The sequence below is a fragment of the Dermacentor albipictus genome, chromosome 1 (genome assembly GCF_038994185.2).
Source record: "Dermacentor albipictus isolate Rhodes 1998 colony chromosome 1, USDA_Dalb.pri_finalv2, whole genome shotgun sequence".
NCBI classification, from domain to species: Eukaryota; Metazoa; Arthropoda; class Arachnida; order Ixodida; family Ixodidae; genus Dermacentor; species Dermacentor albipictus.
Genome location: NC_091821.1, coordinates 469,727,688 through 469,754,235, shown reverse-complemented (window position 1 = coordinate 469,754,235; position 26,548 = coordinate 469,727,688). Strand labels below are relative to the sequence as shown.

Genomic DNA, 26,548 nt, shown 5'->3' with positions numbered 1-26,548 from the left:
TACGTCTGCAATATCGCTGTTGTCCATGACGACGCCGAATAGCTCGTCGACACGCAGAACATAATCGACGAACGAAGCGTAATCCGCCATAACGCTCGAGTGAAGGAGCTGTCCAAGGTAGCCTCGATGCTACCTTGAGATTCTCGAGGAAAGCGCTCGGGATTTCCTTCACTTGAGGAGCGTTTCAAGTCGAGGGCGATTTGTGAAATGGAAAATGACCCTCAAGGAGCGTTTCAAGTGGAGGGTCGAGTCAAGGAGCGTTTGTGAATACGGGGGTAAATCTGCGCCATGATTGAGTCATGCATCGCTACTGCGACCAAGCAAGCTTTCGGCGGCCACGTTCGCTGCTATATTGAAACAAACTTTAAGCTGCTTGCCTTCGAAAAAGCAGCGTGAATAAATATGGAAAGAGGACTGGACAAAAGCAACATGCTCACGGGGCTATACTATTCATGACAGCATCACAAAAGGCTACACTCTTAGAAAAGTTTACACCCTTTGGGGCGTATCTTGTCCCAAAACAATAATCGTCATCCGTGCTGCCCGCGTTTCCTTTCTTTAACGCTGCAAGCCCGGTACTTCCCAGTCACGAACGGCATGCGCGCTATCAGTGTGACGCAGCATTCTCGACAGGAAAGTAGCGAGCGCCGAGTTTTCAGGAAAGGAAACGCAAGCAAGGCAGATGACGATTATTGTTGTGGGACAAATTTACACCCCAAAGGGTGCAACAGTTTTAAGAGTGAAGAATGTAGGTGCGCTCAAGTTGACTTTAGAGGTTTGCAAGGATTGTCTGACGGGCTAGCTGGTTCATTATCACAGAAACAGCGCTTGAAGTTGTTGGCGCAGGGTGTGTGTGGTTCCTCCTTGGTTCCAAGTCCAGTCCTGGAGCTCTGTTCTTTCTGTGAATTTAGAGGTGTCCTTTTCCTGCGCCAGTTATGCTTTCCAAGAGCGTTATAGGAAAATGTTTGTTCGCATGCCTCTTACAGAAGCATGTTTAATCGAACTTGCTTCGCTCGGCTGTATAACTTCGACGACTGCTCATTTGCTTTAGCCACCTAAGATCAATTGCTGAAAATTTAATTAACGTAGCTTTATTACCTACGCACGCAGTTCAACTTACTCCGCATCTAGAGGTTATCACTCTGAACACACGAATGATAAAATATCACCTATACTTGTATTGGTGTTATAGTTCGGTTTGCTGCAGTGAAAAGCAGCCGGCATATTTATGGTGCCGTAGGCTTCCTATGCAGCTAGTGTGAAAGCTTGGAAAGATTTTCATGGCGCAAATCAAGTTCGTGAGCTAAAACGCATGTGCCCAATCGTGCACTTCTGCGTTTGTACGCGATTCTCCTACGTTATGCAAGAAGCACATCAGCGCCACGGTGTATCACGCATGGTGCGCGAGAACGTTGTGAGCGCTCCCGATCAATTTCTGACCATTGGTGGCATCAGGCTCGATTTGCTTGCATCATCAGGAATAAAAATAGCTGCCTGGAAGAAAGCATTGCGTACATTTTTAGTATTTTGTAACATGTGATTCAGCGCGGGCATGTACGTTAGAACGAAGAATACTGAAAAATGAAGGTGAGGGGTTTCGCTGCATATATTTTGGCTGTGAAATGTTAAGATCTAAAGAAAAAATGCTGTGATTTTCTTACAAGTAAAGCTGACATGAAATATTAGCTCCGCCACAGTACCCGTGGCGGAACTGACCCATGGACTACAGGACGACACTGAACCACGAAATACTCATTTGATAAATACTAGTAATTTGAAAGTGTTTAGCTCTTGAATTTTTGGTATGTCAGCGCCGCTGTGTGATGTCTTGGGGGCCCTTTTTACCACGAGCACCATATTTCAGCTAATATTCAAAGCACCTGCACATATCTTTATGGGAGGATTAGTTTCTAGCGTGTAACCACTGTTCCAAAATTATCGGTTAGGTCAAGACGCGCCTGCCTGTGTTTGTAACATCCAGTATGTTGTCAGGGGTTCAATAGCGAAAGCGCGTTATCTTATCAGGTTGCGCGCGTGAAGCGAGTACTGGCGGACATTCTACATCACATTTGCCGACCCAAAATTATGCTGCAATGTACGATCATTCCAATCTGAGGAAACGACGCCTTGACCCGTAGATCAGATTCAGAGGAAGCTTCAAAAAGATTATAGATAAAGGCTCGACACAGTTGCAAGTAATGAACAGCACCTAACCTATCCTGGAAAGGAACATATAATTTCTGCCTATACTCTGAGAGGGCTGAAACTTTAGAGGTTGGTGAAGGAAGTTGGAAAACAAGCCTATGTTTGGTTGGGCATGTCTGGTTCTTAATTTAGATGAAAAAATTATATTCTGTTAACCAAGGACAACGAAGACAATCTTGGTCAGAAAGGAAAATGTATCTTCATAAAAATAATATCGAAGCACACAGTCAGTTAATAAAGCATTATGTAGATTTTGCGAAATCTGCATTTTAGTTAGCTTTTAAAGATGTGTGGTGGCTACTGCTCTAAAATATTTAGTGATAGACAGCAAGTCAATGGCATTGATTCTAACCAATTACCACGTATCATCGCTATGACAGCGAAAGAGAATTGCAAGAATGCAACATTGCACAATATCAGCCTAAGTGGCTATATTTTTTTTATCAACAAAGAGCACTTTTCTAAATTTCTCAGTCTGTTGCCATGAAAATTACTCAAATATGACGTAAATTGGTCTCTTGTTGGCACGAAAAATCTACTGGAAGCACTCGAGTCTGGGTAGTAAATTAGGATTACCTTAAATAAATTAAAAAAGGGTCATCCTTGATTTTCTGTAATATCTTCCAGATTAAATCTATTTTCTTGAGCTAATACTGTTGTCACTCTTTCTATACCTGTCAAGAAGCTGCGCAATATATTTACGAAAAAATTGAAAAGAAATTGCAACAGTGTAGTTCATTCATGGTTGTAGTCCCAAGTATATCTGGTGTTGCAGCTGTTCATATTTTTAAACATTTTTGCAGCTTCTGAACGAGTTCCATTGGCTGACAGGTGTGAATGCAAAAGAAAGAATAAATGCGTTTGTGGAGAAATATGGGCAGAGAATCTTGGCACTGGCACCCAAGAAAAAACGTCCACTGGAAGAAGACCCGGACAACGCTTGTAAGTTGTACACATAACCTTGATGTTGAGTGGCTGAAACGCAAACAAGTTCACAGTCACTCTCACCTTTTCATCCTATGCTATGTGTTACCCTGCAGTTAATGTACTGATAGACCTGTTGGAAAATTTTTGCATGCAATAAGCGAGTCTTCGGTCTTGCAGTTTTGCTCTGCTACTTCTAAGAACTCTTGTGTAATGCTAGACATAATCACGGATTCAACACTAGTAGTGTTTACCAGCACTTGTAGCCTTTTTAACACTGCCAAGTGTTCATGCCACATGCAACCCAGATCATGAAATTACTTAAATATGGTAATTGTGTTTCTCCGGCTGTATTTTCTACAGGACAGGGGCTTCATTTTAGATATGTGCAGTAAAGTTCAGGAAGGCAGTGATGGTGGGTGGAATTCAAAACAGTTTTAGTTTGCATATAATTCGATCATGATGTAGAAGGAACAACACATCAGGTTTCCTGCATTTGAACACAGTCACAGCAGCTACATTTTGATAAGGGTGAAATGTGAAAACGTTGACATGTTTGTATTTGTGTGCATGTTAAATACGGTCAAAACTAATCGAGTCCCCCAACCCACTGCAGCATGCCTAATGATTGTAACGTAGTTATGCCACATAAAACCCCAGAATATAATATTTTACCTGTATTTGAACAAAGTCGACAGAACTATGCTTCTGTTATTGATAGTCAATAATTTGGAAAATGTTAACTCATACAAGCATTGTAGGACCGCCAGAAGCTTCATTTTTGAAACCATTAAAGGCCAGTGGCAATAAAATTGTGGAGTGCATAAGAAAACATATCTACACATAGAGCAGCATCTGTGAAAAAATTTTCTTTGAAATGTAAGGACAAGTTCAGAAAAATGTACATTTCTAATACCAAAAGTTTAAAAAAATATACGCTGCTATTACCATTTGCCAGAAAGGATCCAAACCCTGAAATGTTGAGAGCCAGCAAGGCACTTGGGTATGACAGTGCATGAAAATGTTCGAAATGATGTTCCAGCATCTCTCTAGTCTCTATCAACTACCAAGTGTCTTATCTATGGACTATTCAGTTTGTCATTAAAAAATAAATTATGCAGATTCAATGCATATGTTGGAATCTATGTGAAGTGAAGCTTTGGTAACTAATGAAGAGTGCTTTGGTTTGGGGAGTTTTATGTAGGAATTGCAGTGGGATGAGCCCATTGTGGAGGATTGGCCAAGAATGGTCATATACAGATTGACTAAATCAAGGAAAATAATGCAAATTAAAGAATTCGTTACAAATAATTCACTGTTCCCGTGACAGATAGGTGTTCTTTAGGATACATGTGGGCTGACATATGTTCAGGCTTTATGTAGGAATCGAGTTTCTTGTTGCATAAAACAGCATACTTTTTCACCATGCAAGCATTACATAAGCTATTTGCAGGCATTTTCATAGAACCTTTGTATTTGTATCCACAAATATACTCGCCGATATAGCAACCGACCCAACAGCCAGGCAGCTATGCCAAACCTGGGAAAGTAGGCAAAGAAGCTTTGCTCAATAAGAACTACTAGTCCAGATGCATTGATGCAAATTCATAGTGCGGAAACTAGACAAGTACAGGAAAATTATAAATTAACAAGAGCAGCACTTATCATCATTTACATTCTTGTCGTCTTTGTTTCTGCACAGTGAATTTGCATCATGTATCTTAACTACCCAGACCACATAGTGCTTTGTTTGTGCATACTGCTAGTCATTCCAAAGTGAAAGTGAAATTTCATTGCAATTGGCCTCTGTGTTGTGTGGTAAGTGGCTGTGGTAATAAAAAAAACAAATTGACAAGGTGTTCATACTTTCCTACTTTGAAGTGCTCATTAAATGTCAGCCGTGGACTTGAGCTTCTTTGTTACCATGCCTCCAGCATTAATTGGTCACAGATATTTGTATGGTGAAGCCAGTGATATTCGAGCAGTCCTAACAGTTGCTGAACTCAATTAAACACGTCTTGAATGCAGTATACCTTTGTACCATAAAATTACATTTCGTTTGACGAATTTTACCAGCCTTCTGTAGCTTGTTTGTTTCCTTGCCTTTATGTTCCCTTTTTTTTCAGATTACTATACTGTATCTGTGCTCATGTCCGTGCCTCGTTTGGCCAAGGAAGACCCCAGTGCCATAATTGCACAGCTGGTAGGCACACATTTTTGTAGACGTCTAGCCTCACTTCAACTATTTCTTCATTCACGTCCAACTTAATATGCTCGTAGGTATTCTCCAGCATTCATTGTTCTGACTAGATCTATTTCTACAAAGCACATTTCCATGAAGACACTATCCTTGTATGTCATTCTTTTTGAACATTTATTTTGAAAGTACTATCTTTACCTTGGCCAGAAAAAAAACTGCTTTTTACAACATGCTTTTACATGGTATTTGAGCCAACTAATGTAGAAAGCAAAACCTACATTCACAAAAGCATTCTAAGGTAGTTTATTTTCTTTTCAATACATATTTTAAATGGCAGCTGTCTTAAAGAGGACATTAAATCTATAACAGCTCCAGTGTGTTGCACGCCTGACATTTGCATCATGTTGAAATCCTCAAATAATGATTTTAGAACACATGTTGCATTGAAATAATTGAAGTTGCTTTCTGCTAATGCACATGCCCTTAGTAGAAATTTTAGACAAACTAGTTTTAATAATTTTACTGCAAAATCTAGTGGCCAAACAGGATGTTTCATGAAATTTTGACCCATCCTCTGTAAAATGGTCAACAAAATATGTATAGCAGGATTACATCCTTGCCGCATTTTTGTAACGCATAGCTTAACGTTGCGTTTTTTCAAGCTTCACAACAGAATAACTATTTGAATATTTAATTTTACTTGTTTGGGGGCTTCCTCTGTTGTTTTATGCTGTTTTTGTAATATTTATTGCACTGTCGCACATTGTATTTACTGCATTCAGCAGTAAATACGAGGAGTGTTTTTTTAGATTTTGTGGTGTCTTTATTAAAAATTGCCTGTGCCAGATAGGACAATTATAGACATTTAGCTGGATTACTCGAAGGGGCTTACATTGCTTGGGAAAAGATTGAAAAACATAATCAACTAAATAAAAAAGACCAATTAGGTTTTTTATTAATTGGATTACTGCACATATTGCACTTTACAAATTATAGCCAGCAAGTTCACCAATAATATCCACTTCTAAGGAATTCTGAGGATTACAGCAGTTTCAAGAAACTATTGGCAAAGTGTGTGACAAAATACTTTGACAAGCTTTTTGTTTTTATGTTTCAGTACTTAAAACGGAACTTAGGACTGAGGAATAGCTAGCCGCGAGGCATTAATAATACAGGTTGTGAACAATTTGTTTTGATCGTCGACATTGAGATTACTTGAAAGAGCTTTACCCAGGCTGGCCTGTTCTCGAAACAGTGCCCAGTTTGCCATGTGGAGCTTCCGACGACGTGGCTTGCTTGGGATGATAAGTTAATTTTCACAGGAAGGTGATCACTTCCGTAGTGGTTGTCAACTTCCCATTTAAAATCTGTAAAAAGTGGAGAACTAAAAGGTGTATCTAAGCAGCTCATTTTTCCTGAGCTCTGAGAGCAATATGTGTGCTTTCCTGTATTGAGCAGGCAGACATTGTTTGATACAATAAAACCTGCTAGGATACTACCTCTAGTGTCCGTTTGGTCACTTCCCCAAAACGCTGAGTGTGCATAAAAATCCCCTACTTCTAAATATGGCTCTCGTAGCTGTTTAAAAAGTGCTTCTAAATCATGAAGCGTAGCATTCAGATGTGGTTCCAGATACACAGTACGTATTGTACTTGTTTTAAAATCCAGGACGGTCGCTGCTGCAGCTACATATTTCGTTTGAAGCCTGATTTCATGAGTAGTGGCACCATTCTGCACTATAATCGCGACACCTCCAAAGATCCTACTCGCTTGCTGTCACAACGAAATGCTTTGTATTTCTTTAAAATGTTCTTTTTTGTGGTCCTAATTTATTTTTTTTTGAACACAAAGCCATAGGAGAAAATGAGTTTAAGACATATTTTATGTCGCTGTAGTTTTTAGTAAGTCCGCGACAATTCCAATGTATCACGAACGCCATCTTTAATTAATTTGTAGGGGCGTGGCTAAAAACAATTCGATTGCTCGTTTTTGAGGACCCGTTATTGGTGAGTTTTTTCTTTTTTTTTCGAGTGAGTTGTGCCGCTGAGGTTGCGTGGCCTCTCCTGAGGCGCTGGAGCTCTGCGATACCGCGGGTGTGTATTTCAGGCCTCTCCCGTTGAGGAGAAACCTTGCGGGCGGCCGACTTGAGGACCGGCGGGCACTGCTCAGTAGGTGGCAGGGCAGCTTGTGCTGCCTCTGCCTGGGGCGTGGGTGGCTCTGCCGGAGGCCCGGTCACCGTGGCCTCAGCAGGCGCCGAAGGTTGGTGTGGAGCTACGCCCCGTCGCACCACATCGGCGAAGTTGCTTCTTCCATTGAAGGAGAATGTGTTTATTAGCGCAATACGCCTTATTGCTTCTTTGAATGAAATGTTTTCTTTCGTTTTTAACGTGATGATTTCTTTTTCTCTTTTCCAGGAAGGACACGGCCTGGAGTACGCGGCATGTTCTCCTTCACAGTTTACGCAATGCGCTGCACCGTCAGTTTTCAGAAGTTTGTTCTTTATAAGCACATTTTGCGCAAGTTGTGAGCCATGGCCGAACCTCTGACAATTGAATCATCTGCGGGCGTTGGGAATGTAGGGTCCTACATTTATAGTCAAGTAGGTGACTTCTATTTGTTCAGGGAGTGTATAGATGTTGAACGTGAGGATGAGGTGTTTCGTGTCGATTTCTTTGTTGTCCTTCCGGATCTTGATCCGACGAACGTTTATGAGAGCTTAATCGGTGAGCCCTTCAAGAATTTGTTGTTCCGTTAGTTGTACGAAATCGATTTCTGATATTACACCGCGGACAGTGCTGAGGGATCGGTGGGATGTAACGGAGACAGGGATGTCCCCAATGGAGGCAATGTTTGACAGTTTTGTGTATTGCACATTGTCTCGAAGTTAGAGCAGCAAATCGCGGCTAGAAATTTTTGAAAGCTTGTAGCCAGGGCCGAGGGCTTCTGTCAAGGACTTGGATACTGTGAACGGGGACAAGATTCTTGCTGGCTTCTCTTCTACTTCAGTATGTATTACCTGGTATTTTGGGAAGGCTACGTTTCTGGAAAAAAAATCGGTTACTTCGGTTGGCCCTCTTCTATAAGAGGGGCGATTATATTGGGGGAAAGGAGGAGCCGTAGAAAAGTAGTGTTCAGCCACGGTGCCAGCCGCCCACCAAGGAGCCCAGCGAGGGACGGGACAGGAACACGCGAACATGTCCTGCCCACGCCAGCTGTACATCGATACTATAACGTAATACGACATAACCAAGTTAGGTTAGCCACACAAGGTTAACCCTTGCCACCTACGAAACTTTGAAGCGAATAGAAGATACAAGAAGACAGGACAGGTGTAAAAGAAGAGGGTAAAGGAAAAGCGTGTGGAGGAAGACGACAGGAAAAGGTGACTGCCAATTTCCCCCGGGAGGGCCAGTCCGGAGGTGCCGTCTACGTGAAGCAGAGGCCAAAGAGCTGTATTGCCACCGCGGAGGGGCCATAAAGGTCCAAACACTCAGCGTCAGTCAGATTAAACCGCTACATGAGGCCGTTTGCTGTGCGCAGTCAAAGTCCACTAAGAGAAGTCACTTTTAGGCGTTTACTGGAGAGCGTTGCGCAAATAAAAACTGGCAGCGCATGAGCGCATGCACGGGCGCCGTCCACAAAAACTTCCGACAACGTTCGACGCAAAAAGTTGAGAACTGCGGCGTTTCAACAGCGGTGCAGGTCTTGCTTCTGGACTGCGGCAGTCAGTTTCTCTTTTCTTCGGGGGCAGAACGACAGTGCATTGAAGACAAAGAGCGGCAAAGTTGCGCAACTGGACTTGGCGGCCACTCAGCGACATACTGGATTGCGGGTCCGAAGAGTCGTAGTGTGAACAGGGCCGGTCAACGTAGTATGTTGAAGTATCCCGAACATTTTGCATGCGATGGCCGCAGTGCCTGGCGAATGTGGCAGGGGCCGCCACATGCAGACCAGATCGGTCAATCATTACACATGTCGAATGCACATACGGCAAGGATTCGCGGCGACGATGGGATGACACCAATACATGGAGAAGGGGCTGTCGCGGCAATGGGAGCATGCCAAGGAACGGGTGTAGAAGGGATAGTCGTTGGCGAGGCTGGACGAAATGGCAAGTAGGTTGGTGGCTGGTGCCATTTCGCTGCTTCAGCATATCTCAAGGATGCAGTGACAGGCTGTTGCTGGATTGCCATTGGCAATCTCCTTCTGAATTGCCTAACGGAGCACATCTCAAAAACGCATCGTCAATGCCCTTCATTATATGCTGAATCTTAGCAGCCTCTGTCATTGAAACATCCACACGCCTGCGCAGGTTGACGAAGTCTTCGATATATCTAGTACATGTCTCACCAGGATGTTGCGCCTGAGCGCGTACACGTTCAGCTCACAGCCTCCGGACGGCAGGGCAGCAGAAAACATCCAAGAAGGACGCTTTGCAAGCACGCCAGGTCTGACAATCTGTTTCGAGGTTCTTATACCACAAGTTTGCCACATCCAAGAGGTAAAATATCAGAATGTTCATCTTCGTAGTATCATCAATTGTGTGTTCTCGCCGTCTCTCGTACCATGTGAGCCAGACGCAAACATCGTGGTTGTCTTTGGCACTTAACACAGCGGGGTCTCTGGCAAACTGTGCCGGAGAAAAGGGTAGCTGGTGGTGGCGACGTCTGCCAGGCCGTATCGGCTGGCATGGTGGAATGCAGCGTGCAGAATCGGAGTTCCAGGGGGCAGGCATTGTGGATACCCCAGCACTTGACGAGAGGTTTATTGGACGTGCGTTGTGGATCTAGAAAGGTCCTCAGAGAAGAGAACTGGTTCATTCTGACCACTGTCTCGTGCGCTGCATTGGCGATTCTGCTTGCGCTTCGGCTGTCTTACACTTCTTCATTACGTATGTAACAATCACCAGTGTTGTGGCTAAATTGAGCTGTAGGGCTAGCTTTCGTTTATCAGGCAGGGCTTCTTCATTGGTAGCGGTAAGGTACAGCTGAAAGCATTGTATGAATAGCGTCCATTGGGCTTGCAAGTAGCAGGACTTGCGCATAAGTTGTGGTGACTCGAACTTGAATGCCTCATGGTGGCCCTCGGTTGCTCACACCTGAATGAATTGTGATTGGCAGTGCTACACTGGCGCTCTTCGTAAATTTTGTTACTTTGGTCACAGGAGCATATCATACTCTGTTTGTGTCGTTGTCCACCTGGTGTGAATTGAGCACGACCAGAAAATAAAGACAGTTGCTGGCAATCACAACCATTTTTACTATGAATTCTGAGGTTTTACGTGCAAACACCACGATTTGATCATGAAGCACGCCATTTGAATTTTTATAACATTAGTCCTGAATTGGAGATGGGATAAGCGACCAACACCAAAACATGCCATGATTCAACAGAAATGCGTAAGTAATGGAGGTTGGGGGTGCACTGCATGAAACAACCATGGAAGAGACGTAAGATGAGCTGTTCAATAATGCTATCTTCATTTTGTACTATATCCTTTTCGTATGTACAGCTGTTTATTTTCTCTGCCTCCTCTCCTGTGTGACCACTTTTCAGCTTTTGTCGTTTGTTGATACTGTCTTTTACGCTTTCGCTGGGCAAATGTGCGAGTTGTTTTATAACTGCTGCTGCCACACTTGGAGAATAAATTGTTTTCATTTGCAGCATGCTATGCGTCTTTGTTTCTCTTTTTCACAACAATCTGCGCCCTTCGACGTAGACACACATTTGCTCTTATCATTTAGTGAAGTTCTTATAACTGAGTACTTACACTGGACATCAAATTCCAGATTGAGCAAGCAACTGAGACTAATTATCATAAACCACCCCTAATTAACATACCATGAATTATACTGAAAACATTTATTATGAAATACGTCAACCAACTAGCAAGCCATCCATCACATTTCTAGCTATTGCCAAACTTACCAATCACCATCTCAAAGAGCTGGGGTGCGATTGGACATCGTTGTTCAGCGCGTTCGTTCGGTTAACGGCGCACGCAATTGGCTAACTGCTCGCCGACGTCGCCAGCCGCGGGGCGCGGCCACGTTTTTGGTGACGTCAAAATTACGACACGCTCCTGTCGATCATCATGCAACCGACCATGTCGTCTGCTTGGCGCCGAACCCGACGGGAGTTGGGAAGTTTGGAGCGATCTTACGCTCGTTACGAGACCGGCTTCGCATGGTGCGTCTGGTGGATTGGATTGGATCGAACCAGCGGCTGTGGCTGCGTAATGGCACGTTCGGATCGAATACATAGTTTACTTCGAGAAAATAGCGCTGGCGTTGCTTGAGGAGGAAGGAGAGCGTCTGGAGCTGCGAAATGCGTTTTAATGAATGACAGAAAGCAAATTCCGGCGTCGCTTTCGTTCCTCAAAAGAAACGGTGCGTTGGTTGTGCGGTGAACTCGACGCCATCATCGGGTGCCAGCAAGCCAGTGGAATTTCGACTGAACGAAAGATGTTGCGTGCACGGAGGTTTTTCACAACGGGAAGCTTCCAGCAGGGTGTCGGCAGCGAATAATTCATTGGGCTGTCGCAGTAGTCTATCAGCGACACTATCCCCGAAGTGGCAAACGCCATACCTGTCGTTGGCGGGTAAAAGCGGTGGGTGGTCGTCCCCCAGACCACAGCCGCGAAGGCCAGGGTAAAGGCAGTGTTTGCGCGGCTAGGACTCATCCCCGGTGTGCTTGGCTGCGTCGAAGGCACACTTATCGCCATAAAGCAGCCCAAATGTCTGAGCCCCGGGGATACAAAGAGCTATATGTCGATGAAGGAGTTCTATGCCATGAACACCATGATCGTGTTATTCTTTCATTGTATCCATAGTTTACTTTTTTGTGTCACGCAAATTTCCTATTTCACTCTGACTGTTCTACAGAATCTAGTATGAGCGGTACTCTGGATCTATCCACGACAGGAATTGATTCCTTTTGAGGGTACATCGCATGAAACACTGATGAAATCTTGCGTTGCGGTTCAGCGGGCTTCAGAGCGTATGAAATTGCCGTTTCTCGATCACCGAGTATCCCTGAAGCTCGATTCACGATGTCGACGGACTCAAAATACCGCTCCTGAATTGTGCTGTAGTACTCGCTGTCCTGCGTCCTCGTTCAATGTGCACACGTTTAATTGTGGGCGCTACGTGTTGGAATACAAGTAGCGCCCGTCGTAGGTGTTGTGGAACATTAGCTGAAACACATAGCAGTGATGTGGCTAAACGCGGGGGTGCCAGCAAGTTCTTACGTCCGAGAATTGAAAAGGCGGGCTAATCTTTGACAATGCCCTGACGAAAACAAGCCCGCGTGTTTAAACCTTAACTACAATCCTTTCATGTCTGAGATTTGTTCATAGCAGTATTCTAACAGTCTGTCACAGTGTGCACAGATTCACATACGCTCATTGAACAAACTATTTGCACAATTTTTTTATCTGCGCACATGCGATGCAGACCTCTGCATCCAAAACATCAACCTCTGCTTGTCGGGGTCCTGTCACGATTCATGGCTGTGGCGTAGTAACCCTCTCCGTGGCTACATAGAAGCAAAACTGCGCCCTGGTGAATATTTGCTTGGTAAGTGCTGCAAATGTGTGCCACCATGAACCAGATATCGCTAAAACTGTCATCATGCCCTTGCGCAGAAGACTCCGGCTATACCTCGGTATGAATTTCAGCATTGCCATTTGTTGGGCGTGTCGATAAACTGATTTGGAGAGCCTATTTAGCGCCAGCAAACAAGAACGTTTGCTGATGCTAAATATGCTTTCCATATTCCTTGGAGCCGTGGCTCTTGACACCAGTGCCAGATCATCCAACTGGCAGCACCCCGAAGGCCCCTGCAACCTCTCCAGTGGACCTCTCCAATATCGTGGAGAGGTCCATCGGGGTCCTATAGAACAGGTTCCGCTCCTTGCAGCGTTACGGGACCCTGCTCTAAAAAACCCGATCGAGCAGCGACTATCACTGCTGCTTGCACAGCTCTCCGCAATACTGCCTTGGCGGCACGTGAGCCTGCTTCCGAAGAGGACGATGACGACAGTAAGATGCCGCCAGTTGTCCAGAAGACTGCAGGTGTCGACCCGCCACCACCACCCATGCGGGTGCCACCAACGCGGGAGCTGTACCTGTGGGGCCAGCAGCGTCGCAACCGCGTGGTGAACCTTTTTTAAGGAGCACGGGGCGTGCATGCTGACCTCTGGAAGGTACGCCGCATCCTGCTGCGACCTCGTCGGCAGCAGCCAGTGTAATGCTGCAACTGTTTGGCACGTTATTTTTATTTTCGTTTTGTCACAGCGGGGAAAAGAAAGCGAAACGAATGCTGTCGAAAGCCGCTGTGAAAAAATGTTCCAAAAGCCAGAGGAACTCGTACTTCAACGTCTAATCACTGGCTCTACAAGGTTGACTGCTCGGACTGTGGCGCCAGCTACATTGTCGACACGGGGCGGCGACGTGGCACTCGACTCAAGGAACACTTAAGGGACGTTACGAAAGCCATACATGCCACACCTGCAAAGACGGCACTGGTGGAGCCTTGTTTAACAAAAGGACACATGTTCGATTTTGATGATGTAACCACGTTAGCACGGGAACGCCGATGGGGACCAAGAAAATTTGTGGAATCATGGTTTATCCGTCGCAATCAATCTGCATGCAATTCTAACCGTGGCCCCCTGCTGGATGTTTACGGCAGTATCATATATAAATAGGATGTATTTTCACATTTGTTGCCATTTGCGTACTGACGATGCCATCCGCATAGGTGGCGAAACGTCCATGTTTTTGTTACATTTATTGTTGAGTAAAGCCACTGATAACAACACGTTGAAGCCACTGTGAATTTGTTGGTCATTATTGGTGATATCACGTCACCGTCAAACAATACAATGCACTATTTTCTCCCCGGAGCATCAGGCTGCGACTACAGTTTGCTATGTTCTCTAGTCTGGTGCAATATTTTTGGCACGAAAACATCTTGTACATTAGCTACCCATCTCAATGAAACCGTGTTCTTCTTTCAATGAATGACCCCACGGCGGCACAAGCCTGTTCACAGTGCCATCCTCATGAATTGTGCATAATGGCACATGATTTCAAATTATGCGCGCCAGCCGCTTCCTGCGTGCGTCGAGCTGTTTACTGCTACCTGAGAAAGATAGCGGCAGTGAAGCGGGCAACACGGGCTCGCAAGGCACACGCAATCGGAGCAACGTGCCATCGCCATCAGCGCGGAACACGAGGGAAGAAGAGGTGCAGGACTGCGGCGAAAGTGACTGGACGTTTTAGTGAGGCTCTTGCTTAGCTGTCTGTCGGGCACAAGGTCGCTCAGTGTAAAGTTATTAAAGTAGCGTCACTCAACTGTGCGTTAAGGCTCGTTTACAGTCCAACGTTATCGGCGCGCGGGCGAGTGTCGTTCGCGGTCAGTCACGCTACGTCGGTTGCGCTGCGCCAGCCGAGATGCCATCCCCTCTATACTTCAACGCGCGCGCCGTAGGCTGCTATCTTCGGAGCATGCGCAGAAGGTTCACCAAGTCGCGCGCCGTCCGCAAAAGCCGTCTGCGGAGTTGTGTTGGCGCCTTTTTCTTCGCGCGCAGTGCGTTGTGGTGCGAGAGTTCCGCCGACTTCGACGCGCGAATGGCTCCAGAGCCAAATCGGCGCCGGGCACGCCGGGGCGCGTTGGAAGCCGCCGGTTACGTTATCTGCGCCGGTGCGCCCGACTATAGAGGTGTCGTTTTCGCCGACGTGACGTAGCGTGCGCGCGCGCGCGCGCGCGTGCGTTACGTCGGACTATAAACGGCCCTTTACAGTTCTGGTGGAGGTGCGGGGTATGATTTCAAGCCCTTCTCGAGTCAGAGAAAGGAGCCCGGACTCACGGCGACTTGGACCCATCGAATTGACTCCTGTTCACCAACGCAGCAGTCGTCGCCTACGTCGTGAGCCCCCCCCCCCCCCCCCCCCGAATTTTCCCGTGTGTCGGATTCTATCGGAGCATCAGGATCTGCTAACGGAAACGCTACTGAGATGGCAACTCAAATCACGCCAACTCACATCGTGGTGAACTCGCCAATGACTCCAGAGCCTTTCCACGGCGACACATTTGAAGACGCAGAGAACTGGCTGGAACGCTTTGAGCGCGTCGCTGAGTTCAATGGATGGAACGGAGCGCGCAAGCTACGAAACGTTTACTTCGCGTTAGAGGACAGCGCACGAACGTGGTTGGTTTGAAAACTACGAAGCGACATTTGTCTCGTGGGATGCTTTCCGTCGGGAGTTGCTTGCGACTTACCCGAGTACCGACCGCAGGGAGAGGGCCGAAGCTGCCTTGCAGGCAAGAAACAGCGGAACAATGAAAGCGTGGCCATGCATGTAGAAGACATGTCCCGCCTATTCCGCCGAGCTGATCCTAACATGAGCGAAGACAAGAAACTTCGCCATATAATGAGAGGCATAAAACAGGAACTGTTCGCAGGGTTGGTTCGGAGCCCGCCGCGCACCGTCGCTGAATTTCGTTGTGAAGCGACAAGAATGGAAAGCACCTTGCAACAGCGATCAAGGATGTACAACCGGGAAATGAACATCACCTCTGTAGGCTCTGTTCCAGCCGCCATCGGAAACAGCATGGAGGTCATACGGGAGATCGTGCGATCTGTAGTGTGAGAAGAGCTTCAGAGGCTACGGCTCGACCACAACGCTCCAACGCCCTCTTCACTGGCAGACGTTGTTCACGAAGAGGTCAGACGGGCGGTCCGGGAACCACAGCTGAGTGCGCAGCGCCAAGCGCCATTACTGCGCCAGCCGAGGGTATCGTATGCCGATGTGTTGCGGCAAACTCCAGGACGTGCTGACGTCGCAGCCACTTCCTCTATGAATAGCTCGATGCCTCAAAATACGCTGTCGCCACCCGACAGGAGATTTAGGAAGACCGATGTATGGCGCACACCTGACCGAATGCCTCTCTGCTACCACTGCGGTGAGGCTGGCCACCTGTACAGAATGTGCCACTATCGCCAGGTAGGGCTTCGTGGTTTTTCGGTGAACGCACCTTGCCCTCGAAATGGTGAGCGTCCATTTGAAATCGAAGAGTACCTGTCTACTCGTCAAAGCTTCCCATACGCCTACCAGCAACACCAACCTCGATCAACAGCGACATTGAGGCATGGGTCACCGAGCCTCCGCCCTTCAAGCTCGCCAAGACGCCGTTCACAGAGCCCGCGTCGGGAAAACTAGTCAGCTGCCTCGGGAGGTAAGGCCGCTGCCGACGCGAAAAGAGAAGCTCCATCGATGATTCCGAGCGACGACGAGGGACTGAGAAACCAGTGCCGTAAGAGCGACGTTGCTTGCGATTTACGTGTGTTTGTTGACGGTTACGAAGTGATCGCGTTAGTGGATACAGATGCGGATTACTCGGTAATAAGTAGTGAGCTCGCCAGGAAACTGAAGAAAGTGCTGACTCCTTGGAAAGGGCCACAAGTTCGCACAGCAGGAGGTCACCTCTTCGACCCGACGGGCAAGTGTACAGCTAGAATAGGAATACGAGGCTTCACGTACGTCGCCAGCTTTATCGTGCTTTCCGAGTGCTCAAGAGACTTGATTATTGGCATGGACTTCTTGCAGAATAATGGCGCTATAATCAAATTGCGGGAATCATGTGTTTCCTTCTCAACCAAGCACGCTGTCGCAGCATTAAGCACTGAACAAAAATTCGACGCCCTTTACATTGCCGATGACGACGTGATGCTTCCTCCGAGAGCCGGCGTAGCCGTCACAGTTAGAAGCGACGCGTTCAGCGACTACGAAGGAATTGCAGACAGCAACACCAGTCTCCTACTCGAAAAAGGGATCTGCATGGCAAGAGGCCTTGTTCAGCTGCGTGGTGGATGTGCCAACGTTTTCCTCACTAATTTTGGAAATGACGTGCAACATGTCGCGAAGGGAACCGTTATTGCCAGCCTTAATAACTTCGCCCAAGTTCCAGATCTCAGCATTCCAGAGTCTTCACCATCGAATTTCCAAGATGTCAATCAGAAGGAGCAAATAGAGACCGTCGTAAGAGAATTCGCCGAATGTTTTTCAATGTCATCCAAAGTCCGCTGGACATCTATTGCTAAACATCGGATAATTGTGGAGGAATCAGTGAGGCCTATTTGCCAGCATTCCTACCGAGTGTCACCAAAAGAGAGGGAAGAATTCGGAAGTCAAGTTAAGGAAATGCTTGAAGACGACGTAATTTAGCCGTGGGCAAGTCCGTGGGCGTCGCCTCTGGTATTCGTAAAGAAAAAGGACCAAACCTTGCACTTCTGCATTGATTAACGAAAGCTGAACGCCGTCACAAAGCGGGATGTGTACCCACTTCCAAGAATCGATGACACTCAAGACAGACCACGAGATGCCAAATTCTTTTCCTCCCTGGACCTCAAAAGCGGCTACTGGCAGATAGAAGTGGACGAACGAGATCGTGAGAAGACGGCTTTTGTGACGCCAGACAGACTGTACGAGTTCAAAGTGCTCCCATTCGACTTTGTTCCGCACCTGCCACATTTCAGCGGATGATGGACACTGTGCTCACCGGTCTGAAATGGCAAACCTGTCTCGTTTATCTCGACGATGTCGTGGTTTTTTCTACCACCTTCGAGCAGCATGTAGAACGACTGCAGGCTGTGATGGAAGCTATTAGATCAGCAGGTCTGACTATAAAACCGCAGAAATGTCATTTCGGCTTTCGCGAGCTTCTTTTCCTCGGCCATGTCATCAGTTCAGAAGTCATTCGCCCGGACCCTAAGAAGACTGCGGCAGTGGGGAAATTTCCAAAACCAACCGACAAAAAGGCTGTTAGGCGATTCTTAGGACTTTGCGCCTACTACAGACGCTTCGTCAAAAATTCGCCGAACCAATAACACGGCTAACGAAGGAAGACGCGCCTTTCGTCTGGTTGAATGAGCAGGAGAATGCTTTCAATGAGCTCCGAAAGCGTCTTCAGAACCACCCAGTTGCTCATTTCGATGAGGAAGCCGAAACTGATATTCACACACACGCAAGCAATTTAGGCCTCGGTGCCGTCCTCATTCAGTGGCCAAACTGAGAGGAACGAGTCATTGCGTATGCCAGTTGAACACTTTCGAAGGCTGAGGTGAACTACTCAGCGACAGAAAAAGAATGCCTCGCGGTGATATGGGCCATCAGCAAGCTTAGACCATACTAAGCTTAGACCATACTTATATGGCCGACCATTCCGACCTATCAGCGACCACCATTCGTTCTGCTGGCTGGCGAATCTCAAAGACCCATCTGGACGGCTGGCAAGATGGAGTCTACGGCTGCAGGAATACGATGTAACGGTCGTAGGCAAGTCCGGTCACAAGCAGTGATGCAGATTGCTTGTCACGTGCACCGATTGAATACACGGAATCTACGCTTAGGGAAAATGAACAGGATTGCCCGTTTCTAGGAGCTGTGACAACATCACAAATGACTCAGCATCAGCGATGCGACGAGGAGTTACGCCTGCTCATTGATTACCTAGAAGGACATCGTGTTGACATTCCACGAGCTTTTATTATTATGTGTAATATTATTTATTATTTATGCACGAGCAAAAACTGCGTAGAAGGAAGAAACACTACACACTGGCACATGTCATACGCTTCTTTCCTATCCCTGTCTTTAGCGCACAATAACAACTTCCAATTCTTCCTATGAAGTGTGTTGGCTCTCACTTATGCATAAGTAGTGGCCTAACTGCGAATGGGACACGGTGTCCGAGTTCCCCACCGAGCCAAAGTGACCATCCCACAAAGTGGCGCGTAGTCCGAAAAAGCCTCCTTTAATTGGGACTACAACGCGGGCAAGCGGATATACTGAATCATGCTTTCAAAAAAATGCCCGATATGGGTGCCATCTTAGAAGTTAAATTGTATCGGAACTACCCGGTATAAAGGAAAGTTGCCTTTACTGTAAAGTAAAAAAAAAAGAAGAGAGAGTCATTTTAAGAGCTGCCTCCTTCTGCTCTGCACCGACATACACACATAGCCGAACAAAGTCGCAACAATACGCAAAAACGAACTCCCAAAAGTATTACAGAAGTCGCGACACAAAAAAAACTAGCGCACAGTCTAAGTTCCCAAGCGCCCTCATCTGAAATGCGATGTTTTTCGAAAGAACACAAACAACGCAACTTTCGCTGCACATTTAAACTATACACAACAACCTTCTCTGCAGATATAACAAAGCTACACTGTAATGACATTTGTTGCACGTTTGAACTATACAGAACCACTTTCACTGCAGGTTTATAAAAAAATGCCCTGCAATGAGATTTACTGCACGTGTAAAACTATAGAAAACAACCTTTGCTGCAGATTTAAAAAAAAAACGATACACTGCAGTGACATCTGCTGCACGTTTCAACCTTCGCTGCAGATTAAAAATAAGATGCAATGCAGACTTTGAAAAAATCTACTGCAACATCCTTTCGCGCGGGTTAAAAAAACTGCAACCTTTCTTGCAGGTAAAAAAAAAATGGCAACAACCTTTACTGCAAGGTAAAAGAACTGAAAAAACCTTTATTTCAGGGTAAAATAAGTGTTGCGACAAGGCGCCAAGACTTACTTCTGAAACGTCTTTGTTCCATCTGGCCTGCAGGCCGCGCCGCAGCAACGAAGAAAACTATCATCTCACATGCGTAGCAAACACTCAAGTCCCCCAATCACAGTCGCGGCACAATCTGGCGCCGCATTGGATGCAACGCTGCCAAGCGTTCAATGAAACGCTGCCGCGCGTTCCATGTTACACTCCTTCCCACCTATTTTACGAGTGGCTATAACCCCAACGGTCCGGACGCCGTCGCTCTCGGCAGCTTCTTCTGATGGTGATCGGTTCGGAAGTGTAAAGGGCAAGTTATACTCCGACGTTCTCGGCGCGCGGGTTAGCGGCGGTTGCGGTCGGTTACGTCATGTCGGCGACGCCGCGTCATGCGCGAGTCAGACCATAGGTCCGACGCTCTACACTCCAACCGGCGGCCGCTGCACCGAGCGCCCCGAGCTCGCGCGTTGCCACAGCAACCGTCCCAACGCATGCGCAGAAAGTCAACACCGCGGACGCGCACGCCCGCCGTTTCCTTTCTCTCTCTCTCTCTCTCTCTCTCCTTTCTTTTTTTTTTTTTTCGAGATCGCGCCCTTTTTGATTCTACGCGCCGACCTGCAAGCGTGGTCGCGGTCTAGGTGCCATGCTTTTCGTGCTTAATAACATTGCGCATCTTTCCAGGATGGCATGGAGCAACCCTGCACGACGCAAGCTGGTGCTGGCATTGTTGCTGCATCGTTTGCGCCGCAAGCGCAGGCGATCAATCTACATTCGCGGGATTTTCGACAAGCACTCGGAACTCGGAGAATACCATCACCTCGTGCAGGAGCTCCGACAAAGTGACCTCGAGTACCATCTTAAGTACTTCAGGTAGGTGAGCACGTTATAAACACGGAGGGCTGGCGTGTATAAAAGTAAAATCCGTGTAAAATTCTTGCGCTTGCAGTTTGCGAGTGCGAGCATCTGAAAGTGCTGAAATAAGATCAGCTTTTCATTTCCTAATGCAGGATGACAAAGGCTTCTTTTGAGGAAATACTGAGCCTTCTGTACGTCAGGATCATTCATCCACCAATTCACAGAAGACCCATCAGTCCGGCGGAAAGCCTCGCGGTCACATTAAGGTAAATGCGCGTTCCTATTTTTCAATGCATAAGCATTCTTTGCCGAAAACCCCAGCACGTCACGCGAAAAGTGTAATATATAGTAGCTACGTGTAATGTAAGTTACGACATTTATTCGTTATAATGGTGTGAATGTATATGACGAAAGCTTTATAGGCGATCCGGAACAATGCAAGCCTAATAAAAAAATTGATCCGAGGAAATTTTCATAGGGGTACTTCGGCTCCATGTAAGACGCGTTAAGAAGCCTATAGTAGGGATGGGCCAATTGAAATTTAGGGGTGGACCAACTTTAAATTTGGAGGAGGGCCAACTTAAACTTGTAGGTAAAACCTTTTAAAATTTGGGGATACGCCAACTTGAAACTTCGGGGAGGGCCAACTTAAGTTTGGGGTGGGCCAATTTAAGTAATGCGATGCCCCAACTTGAGATCTGCGGGTGGGCCAACTTGAAATTTCGAGGTAGGCCAAATAAAATTTGCGGGTATGCTTACGCATACTTCGACAACTCCAGTGGAGTTTCGGCATAAGTTTATTTTGCTATTCCAAATAAATTGTTCAAATAAATAATAGGTCCCGGCGTGATACTTATGCGTGCAACACCCGTCCACTTACCTTATTACTGTTATTACAGTTATCTTATTAGCGTTTCATAGATCGTGAAGCAGCAATCAAGAATCTCCACAAAGGTATTCAATACGCGCACGATAAATTGGTGCATCATACTGCATTTACAGAAAAATTATGTACTTCAACTTTCCCGTCTCTGTTAATAATGTTGTTCGATCACCACCGTGGTGATTTGCGTCATTCCCCTGTGTGTATTATATCAGTTCTGGAGGAAGAGAAGGAAGGAATGAACATCATTCTGATGAAATTAAGATGTTGGCTTCTAGCGGAGAGTGACCACTTGAAGGTGAAATTAAAATGTGATATTTTCTTTCTGCAGGTTCCTCGCTAGCGGGGGATCCATCGTCGATATAGCTATCAGCTACAGGATGCATACGTCGACTGTATCAAAGATCCTGGGGGAGACGTTGCGGGCCATCTGGGACAGATTGTCACCTGTCGTGCTTACGTGTCCAACCACAGCGGAGTGGGAGCGAATAAGAAAAGATTTCAACATGAAATGGAACTTTCCCAACTGCATTGGTAGTATTGATGGGAAGCATTTCGCCATCAAATGCCGTGACCGTAGCGGATCAGATTGTTTCAACTACAAGAAATATTATTTGGTTCTCCTCGCTGTTGCGGATGCCAGCTACAAGTTCACCCTTGTTGACATCGGGGCACAAGGCCGCTTGTCAGACGGCTCATTTTTTAGAGACAGTACTTTTAGAACCCATTTTGAAGGAAGTACTCTGGAGTTACCGTCAGGCGTGTCGACGTGGCCCGTTTGTCTTGAAGGTGACGCGGCATTTCCCTTGCGAACGTACCTGATGCGCCCGTACTCCGCGAAAAATCTTAGTAAAAAGAAAAAAGTATTCAATTATCGCCTATCTCGGGCACGGCGATGTGTGGAAAACGCGTTTGGAATTTTGGTTTCAAGATGGCGAGTGTTCTTGGGAACGGCAGAAAGGGAGCCAGACCTGCTTACCGATATGATACTGCGTACCTCCATAACATTCTAATGGTGGACAAGGCATATTGCCCTGACGACTACGGCGACAGCCTCCTAGGGGAGACAGTGCATAATGGCCAGTGGAGGCAGACGGTAGCCCAGCTTGGCACTCCGGGTGCGTCGCCAGCTAGCAACCGCCCGACTAATACCGCCATGGCTTTGGGGGATGATATTGCCGATTACTTTGTGTCTGCAGAAGGCGCCTTGCCGTGTCATTTGAGTGTTGTGAGACGCAAGTAGGCTGTGGGGCTCATTGCTTAAAGCACATGCCATGCTTTTTCACAGCCGCGTTGTACAACATTGTGTGCAAGGCACTAATTTCTCAAACACGATCGTGGTTGAAGGCACCAAACCTGCCTTCGTGGAGTAGTATATGTCACATTCCCCGTGCCACTCACTCGGTTACTTCATCTGCTTTGTCAGAAGTGCTTGCTAACCTAAGTAGCTCGTGTTGAACAGCCTTTTGCCCGCCATATAAGCATTATGTAGCAGAGGGGATACGAACGTTGCGTTACGCCAAGAATTATGTTTTTGCAGTTGTTTTATTGTATCAAATTAGAAATACTTTTGTACATATCACAGCAAGAAACTGTATTTTCCATAACATTTGGAATTGCGTAACCTTATCTCAGTTACATAACACAAAAATACGAAGTACGACATGACACACCTTGTGATGTTGCAGCGATGAAATTTGTTATCTGGATAATAAAAAGACAATCAAACACAACTGGACTTCTGGGTCAGCCTCGCTTTGCCTCGTGAGCACTAGTATTGCATGAAACTTTATAGTGCACTTTGACATCTAGGTAAAGTTGAAATTTTTAAAAAAATATTGTAATGAGCACCCTGATAGGAATGAAATAACAAATGCCGTTTCCAGAATAAATTATTTGAGGTACACAGTACTAAACGGTGCAAAACATGTCCTTTCTTTCAGGCAGTCCGAGGAACAGCAGCCATCTGCTTTGTTCTGAACGCAAGAGCGAAATTCGTTGCAAAGTTCGTGAGTGGTCAGACGTCAAATTCAGCAATAATTGCCATTATCCGTACTTAGCATCTGGCTGCTGCTTGCTTGGTCATTATTTCCAGGGTCATGCCTATGGACAATCCAAATGCCTCATTTTCGGTCATTTTTTTGTTGCAGATAGGTCAACAACTGCTGCTCAAATACATCATTAGCTTCACGTTTTTTAATGTATTTTTCGATGGCTCTTTTGTCGCCTCCACAGCGGCTTCGTCCTCGTCATGTAGATCTGTGTGGCCTGTTGAAAAGTGTTCATGGTCGCAGTTGCTGCTCCTCGTTGGCAAAGATGTGCCTCGCACTATCGAGGTAAAAATTGCTTCCGCTGCGGTGTCGTCCTCTACTGCTGATGGTATCTCTTCGAGGTTGCACGTGGTTCTACAGGAGAAAAAAATACACATTACTTAGACAGTATATTATCACGTGGTACTGATAAAGAAGGATAAACAAGTTCACGTGTCAATATTTAGGATCAAAAATTTTGACCAACTGCAATTCGAAGTCTTTGAATTCAGTGAATTAGCTAGGCTCCCTTGCGTACCTTCACCTGCGGTTTTTTGGCGCACCCAACAATGTTACTTCAACTTGTTTCACTGCAGGACTCCCTCGACAGCCTGGAAAACTACACTGCGTAACCTTGCTGAGATTATGACTGCACGGAGACAACCTAAAACGACCTGTACACAAATTCTCACGCCTAATAATATATATATATATATATATATATAGATATATATATATATATATATCATCGAAATCAGAAGTAAAAAACAAACCACAATGTTCTCGAAATTAGCTTTTCATTTTGAGGAGCTTGTCCCACCAGCGACGTCATGGCAATAGCACCCCGACAGAACTGCCCACCTTTTCCCCTATACCTCCTGCGATCGCGCGACGTGCACTTTGTGTCACAGTGTGGTGCAGCAAGTAGTTAATTTTCCATAACCAGCTCGAAAGCTTCATGTTATATCCTCCTTCTACCTGAAATATTTTTACAAAATATGACGCGCCTGAACACAGTTGCTACATTACTTTGGTGCCAACTTGGACCCTACCAAACAGCTGTTAAATTAGCGTAGTGCTCAGTTGGCAGGATAAAAGGCGACATTTGAGCGCAACCTTGTTCTCGTACACTACATCCTACAACACAAAATTTGGTCGAGTTTTCATTTCCTGATCACTGACCCCATGATCGAGCTATACCACTGACATCAAAAGTTTACAAGTAATTTCTTGTCTGCTGCTGGACGCTGCCGCACATGCATCTTCGTGGTTTGAGCTACCCCGCAATGGTACACTGTTTCGCAACTAGCAAACATTTCAAACCATTGACACGCGCAAACGATCAGGTGTTGTCGCCAAAGTCGCGTCAGCATTGAGAGCATGCATGATGCTTGCAGATGCACCCAGGCGGGCTATTCTGCAAGAGGCCACCTAGTGGACTGTCCACTTCGGCCTGGAGTCATCAGATGCGCGTTCTGTTCTGAACTTCGGCGAGTGCTGACATCATCAGAAGGGAATCCGGACTTGCACTAAAATAAAGTGGAAGACCTCGTACACGAAGAGCATAGTACCTGGGGCGCCCTGGACCTCACCCGTGACAACGTAAATCGAATGAAATGCCGTTTATCCGTTTGCTATTAGTTTCGGTTGTGGTTTGCCGAGTGAAGATGTGAGACGAGTTTGGCCGCGTGACTAGTAACAACATAATGTGTCTGAAAATTTTATTTTCATCTTTTTGTACGGTACAGCGGCGTTTCACTTTTTCCTGGCATGGTAACGAATGCAGTTGCTAGTTTGCCACCAGAGGCCACCTATCGAACCAAAACTCAAGATGGCATCTGTTTGAAATGAATGAAACAGCTGACCACAAACCGTCGCTTACCGAGCATCCCCGTAAACTGACGGCAGCACAGTATGTCTTGTTGGTAGTTGCTGTCTTGGTGAATTCGCTGACACTAGTGTTGGAACTGAAGCGCAAAATGACAGCGTCTACGCTTGCAGTGAATAGTTGACGCAGGATCGTCGGCTACTGAGCGTGGGTAATCCCTGTAATGTAGCGGTGGCAGTATGTCGTGTTTATGGTTGCTGTCTCGGAGAGTTCTCCCATAGTACTGCTGAAATCGCTGTCAATGGACGCGCACCAGGCGATGTATGCCTGGTCGTCACGACTGCAATGCTTCGAGAGAACTTGCAACTCGAATCGCCTTTAGTACCGCACCGACAACTGCATCGTCTGCTGCGTCGACGAAATATGACATACAACGGTAAGTCGCGGCGTTGAACAGACGGCAGTGATGTTGACTGCGCATAATAATCTTTATGCAGGCCCACAAGTTCAAGAAGAGTGTACTGCAAAGCATTTATTCATGATGCTGAATAAAAGAGTCCAGTGGCGGTCTGTACGTTTTCCTGAATATTTTCTACCCCTCTGCAGTCAAGCTCGCAGACGACAGTGTTTGTCCATGACAGCGCCATGGCACCACGGCACATTGGCCTTCAAATAAACAATCGGCAACGGGAAATTTTAATTTTAACTTTATGGAACGAAATCCCCGCTTAGTTAAATCATCCGGAGATCTGGACCCGAAATTCACCGCTCAAAGGAAAAAAGGAAATGTGGGAGGAGCTCGCCAATTTGCTAAATGATGCCGGCCCTCCCACAAAGCCCGTGGTGCAGTGGCGTTGCTGGTGGAATAGGTTCGTAAGTCGGGCCAGGGCGGACGCAGGCAACCTCTCCGCCGAGATGAAGTAAGTAAACCAGGCGTACATGCTTTACGGTAACGTCTGTTTCGTGTGTTTACGCAAACCACATTGCAGATCTACCGGCGGTGGACTTCTCGGGGGTGCCAAGGGCCGAGTGCTCGCCCTACTC

General features: G+C 46.4%; 1 protein-coding gene across 1 annotated transcript; it reads left to right on the top strand.

Moving 5' to 3' along the window:
• Positions 1–15,885: 15,885 nt before the first annotated feature.
• Positions 15,886–22,822, top strand: LOC139054499 (uncharacterized). The gene is made up of 5 exons (XM_070531552.1): positions 15,886–15,983; positions 16,412–16,573; positions 20,590–20,778; positions 20,916–21,029; positions 21,978–22,822. Exons 1-5 carry the CDS (start codon positions 15,886–15,888, stop codon positions 22,657–22,659), a joined length of 1,245 nt encoding a protein of 414 aa, XP_070387653.1. The 3' UTR covers positions 22,660–22,822.
• Positions 22,823–26,548: the final 3,726 nt, after the last annotated feature.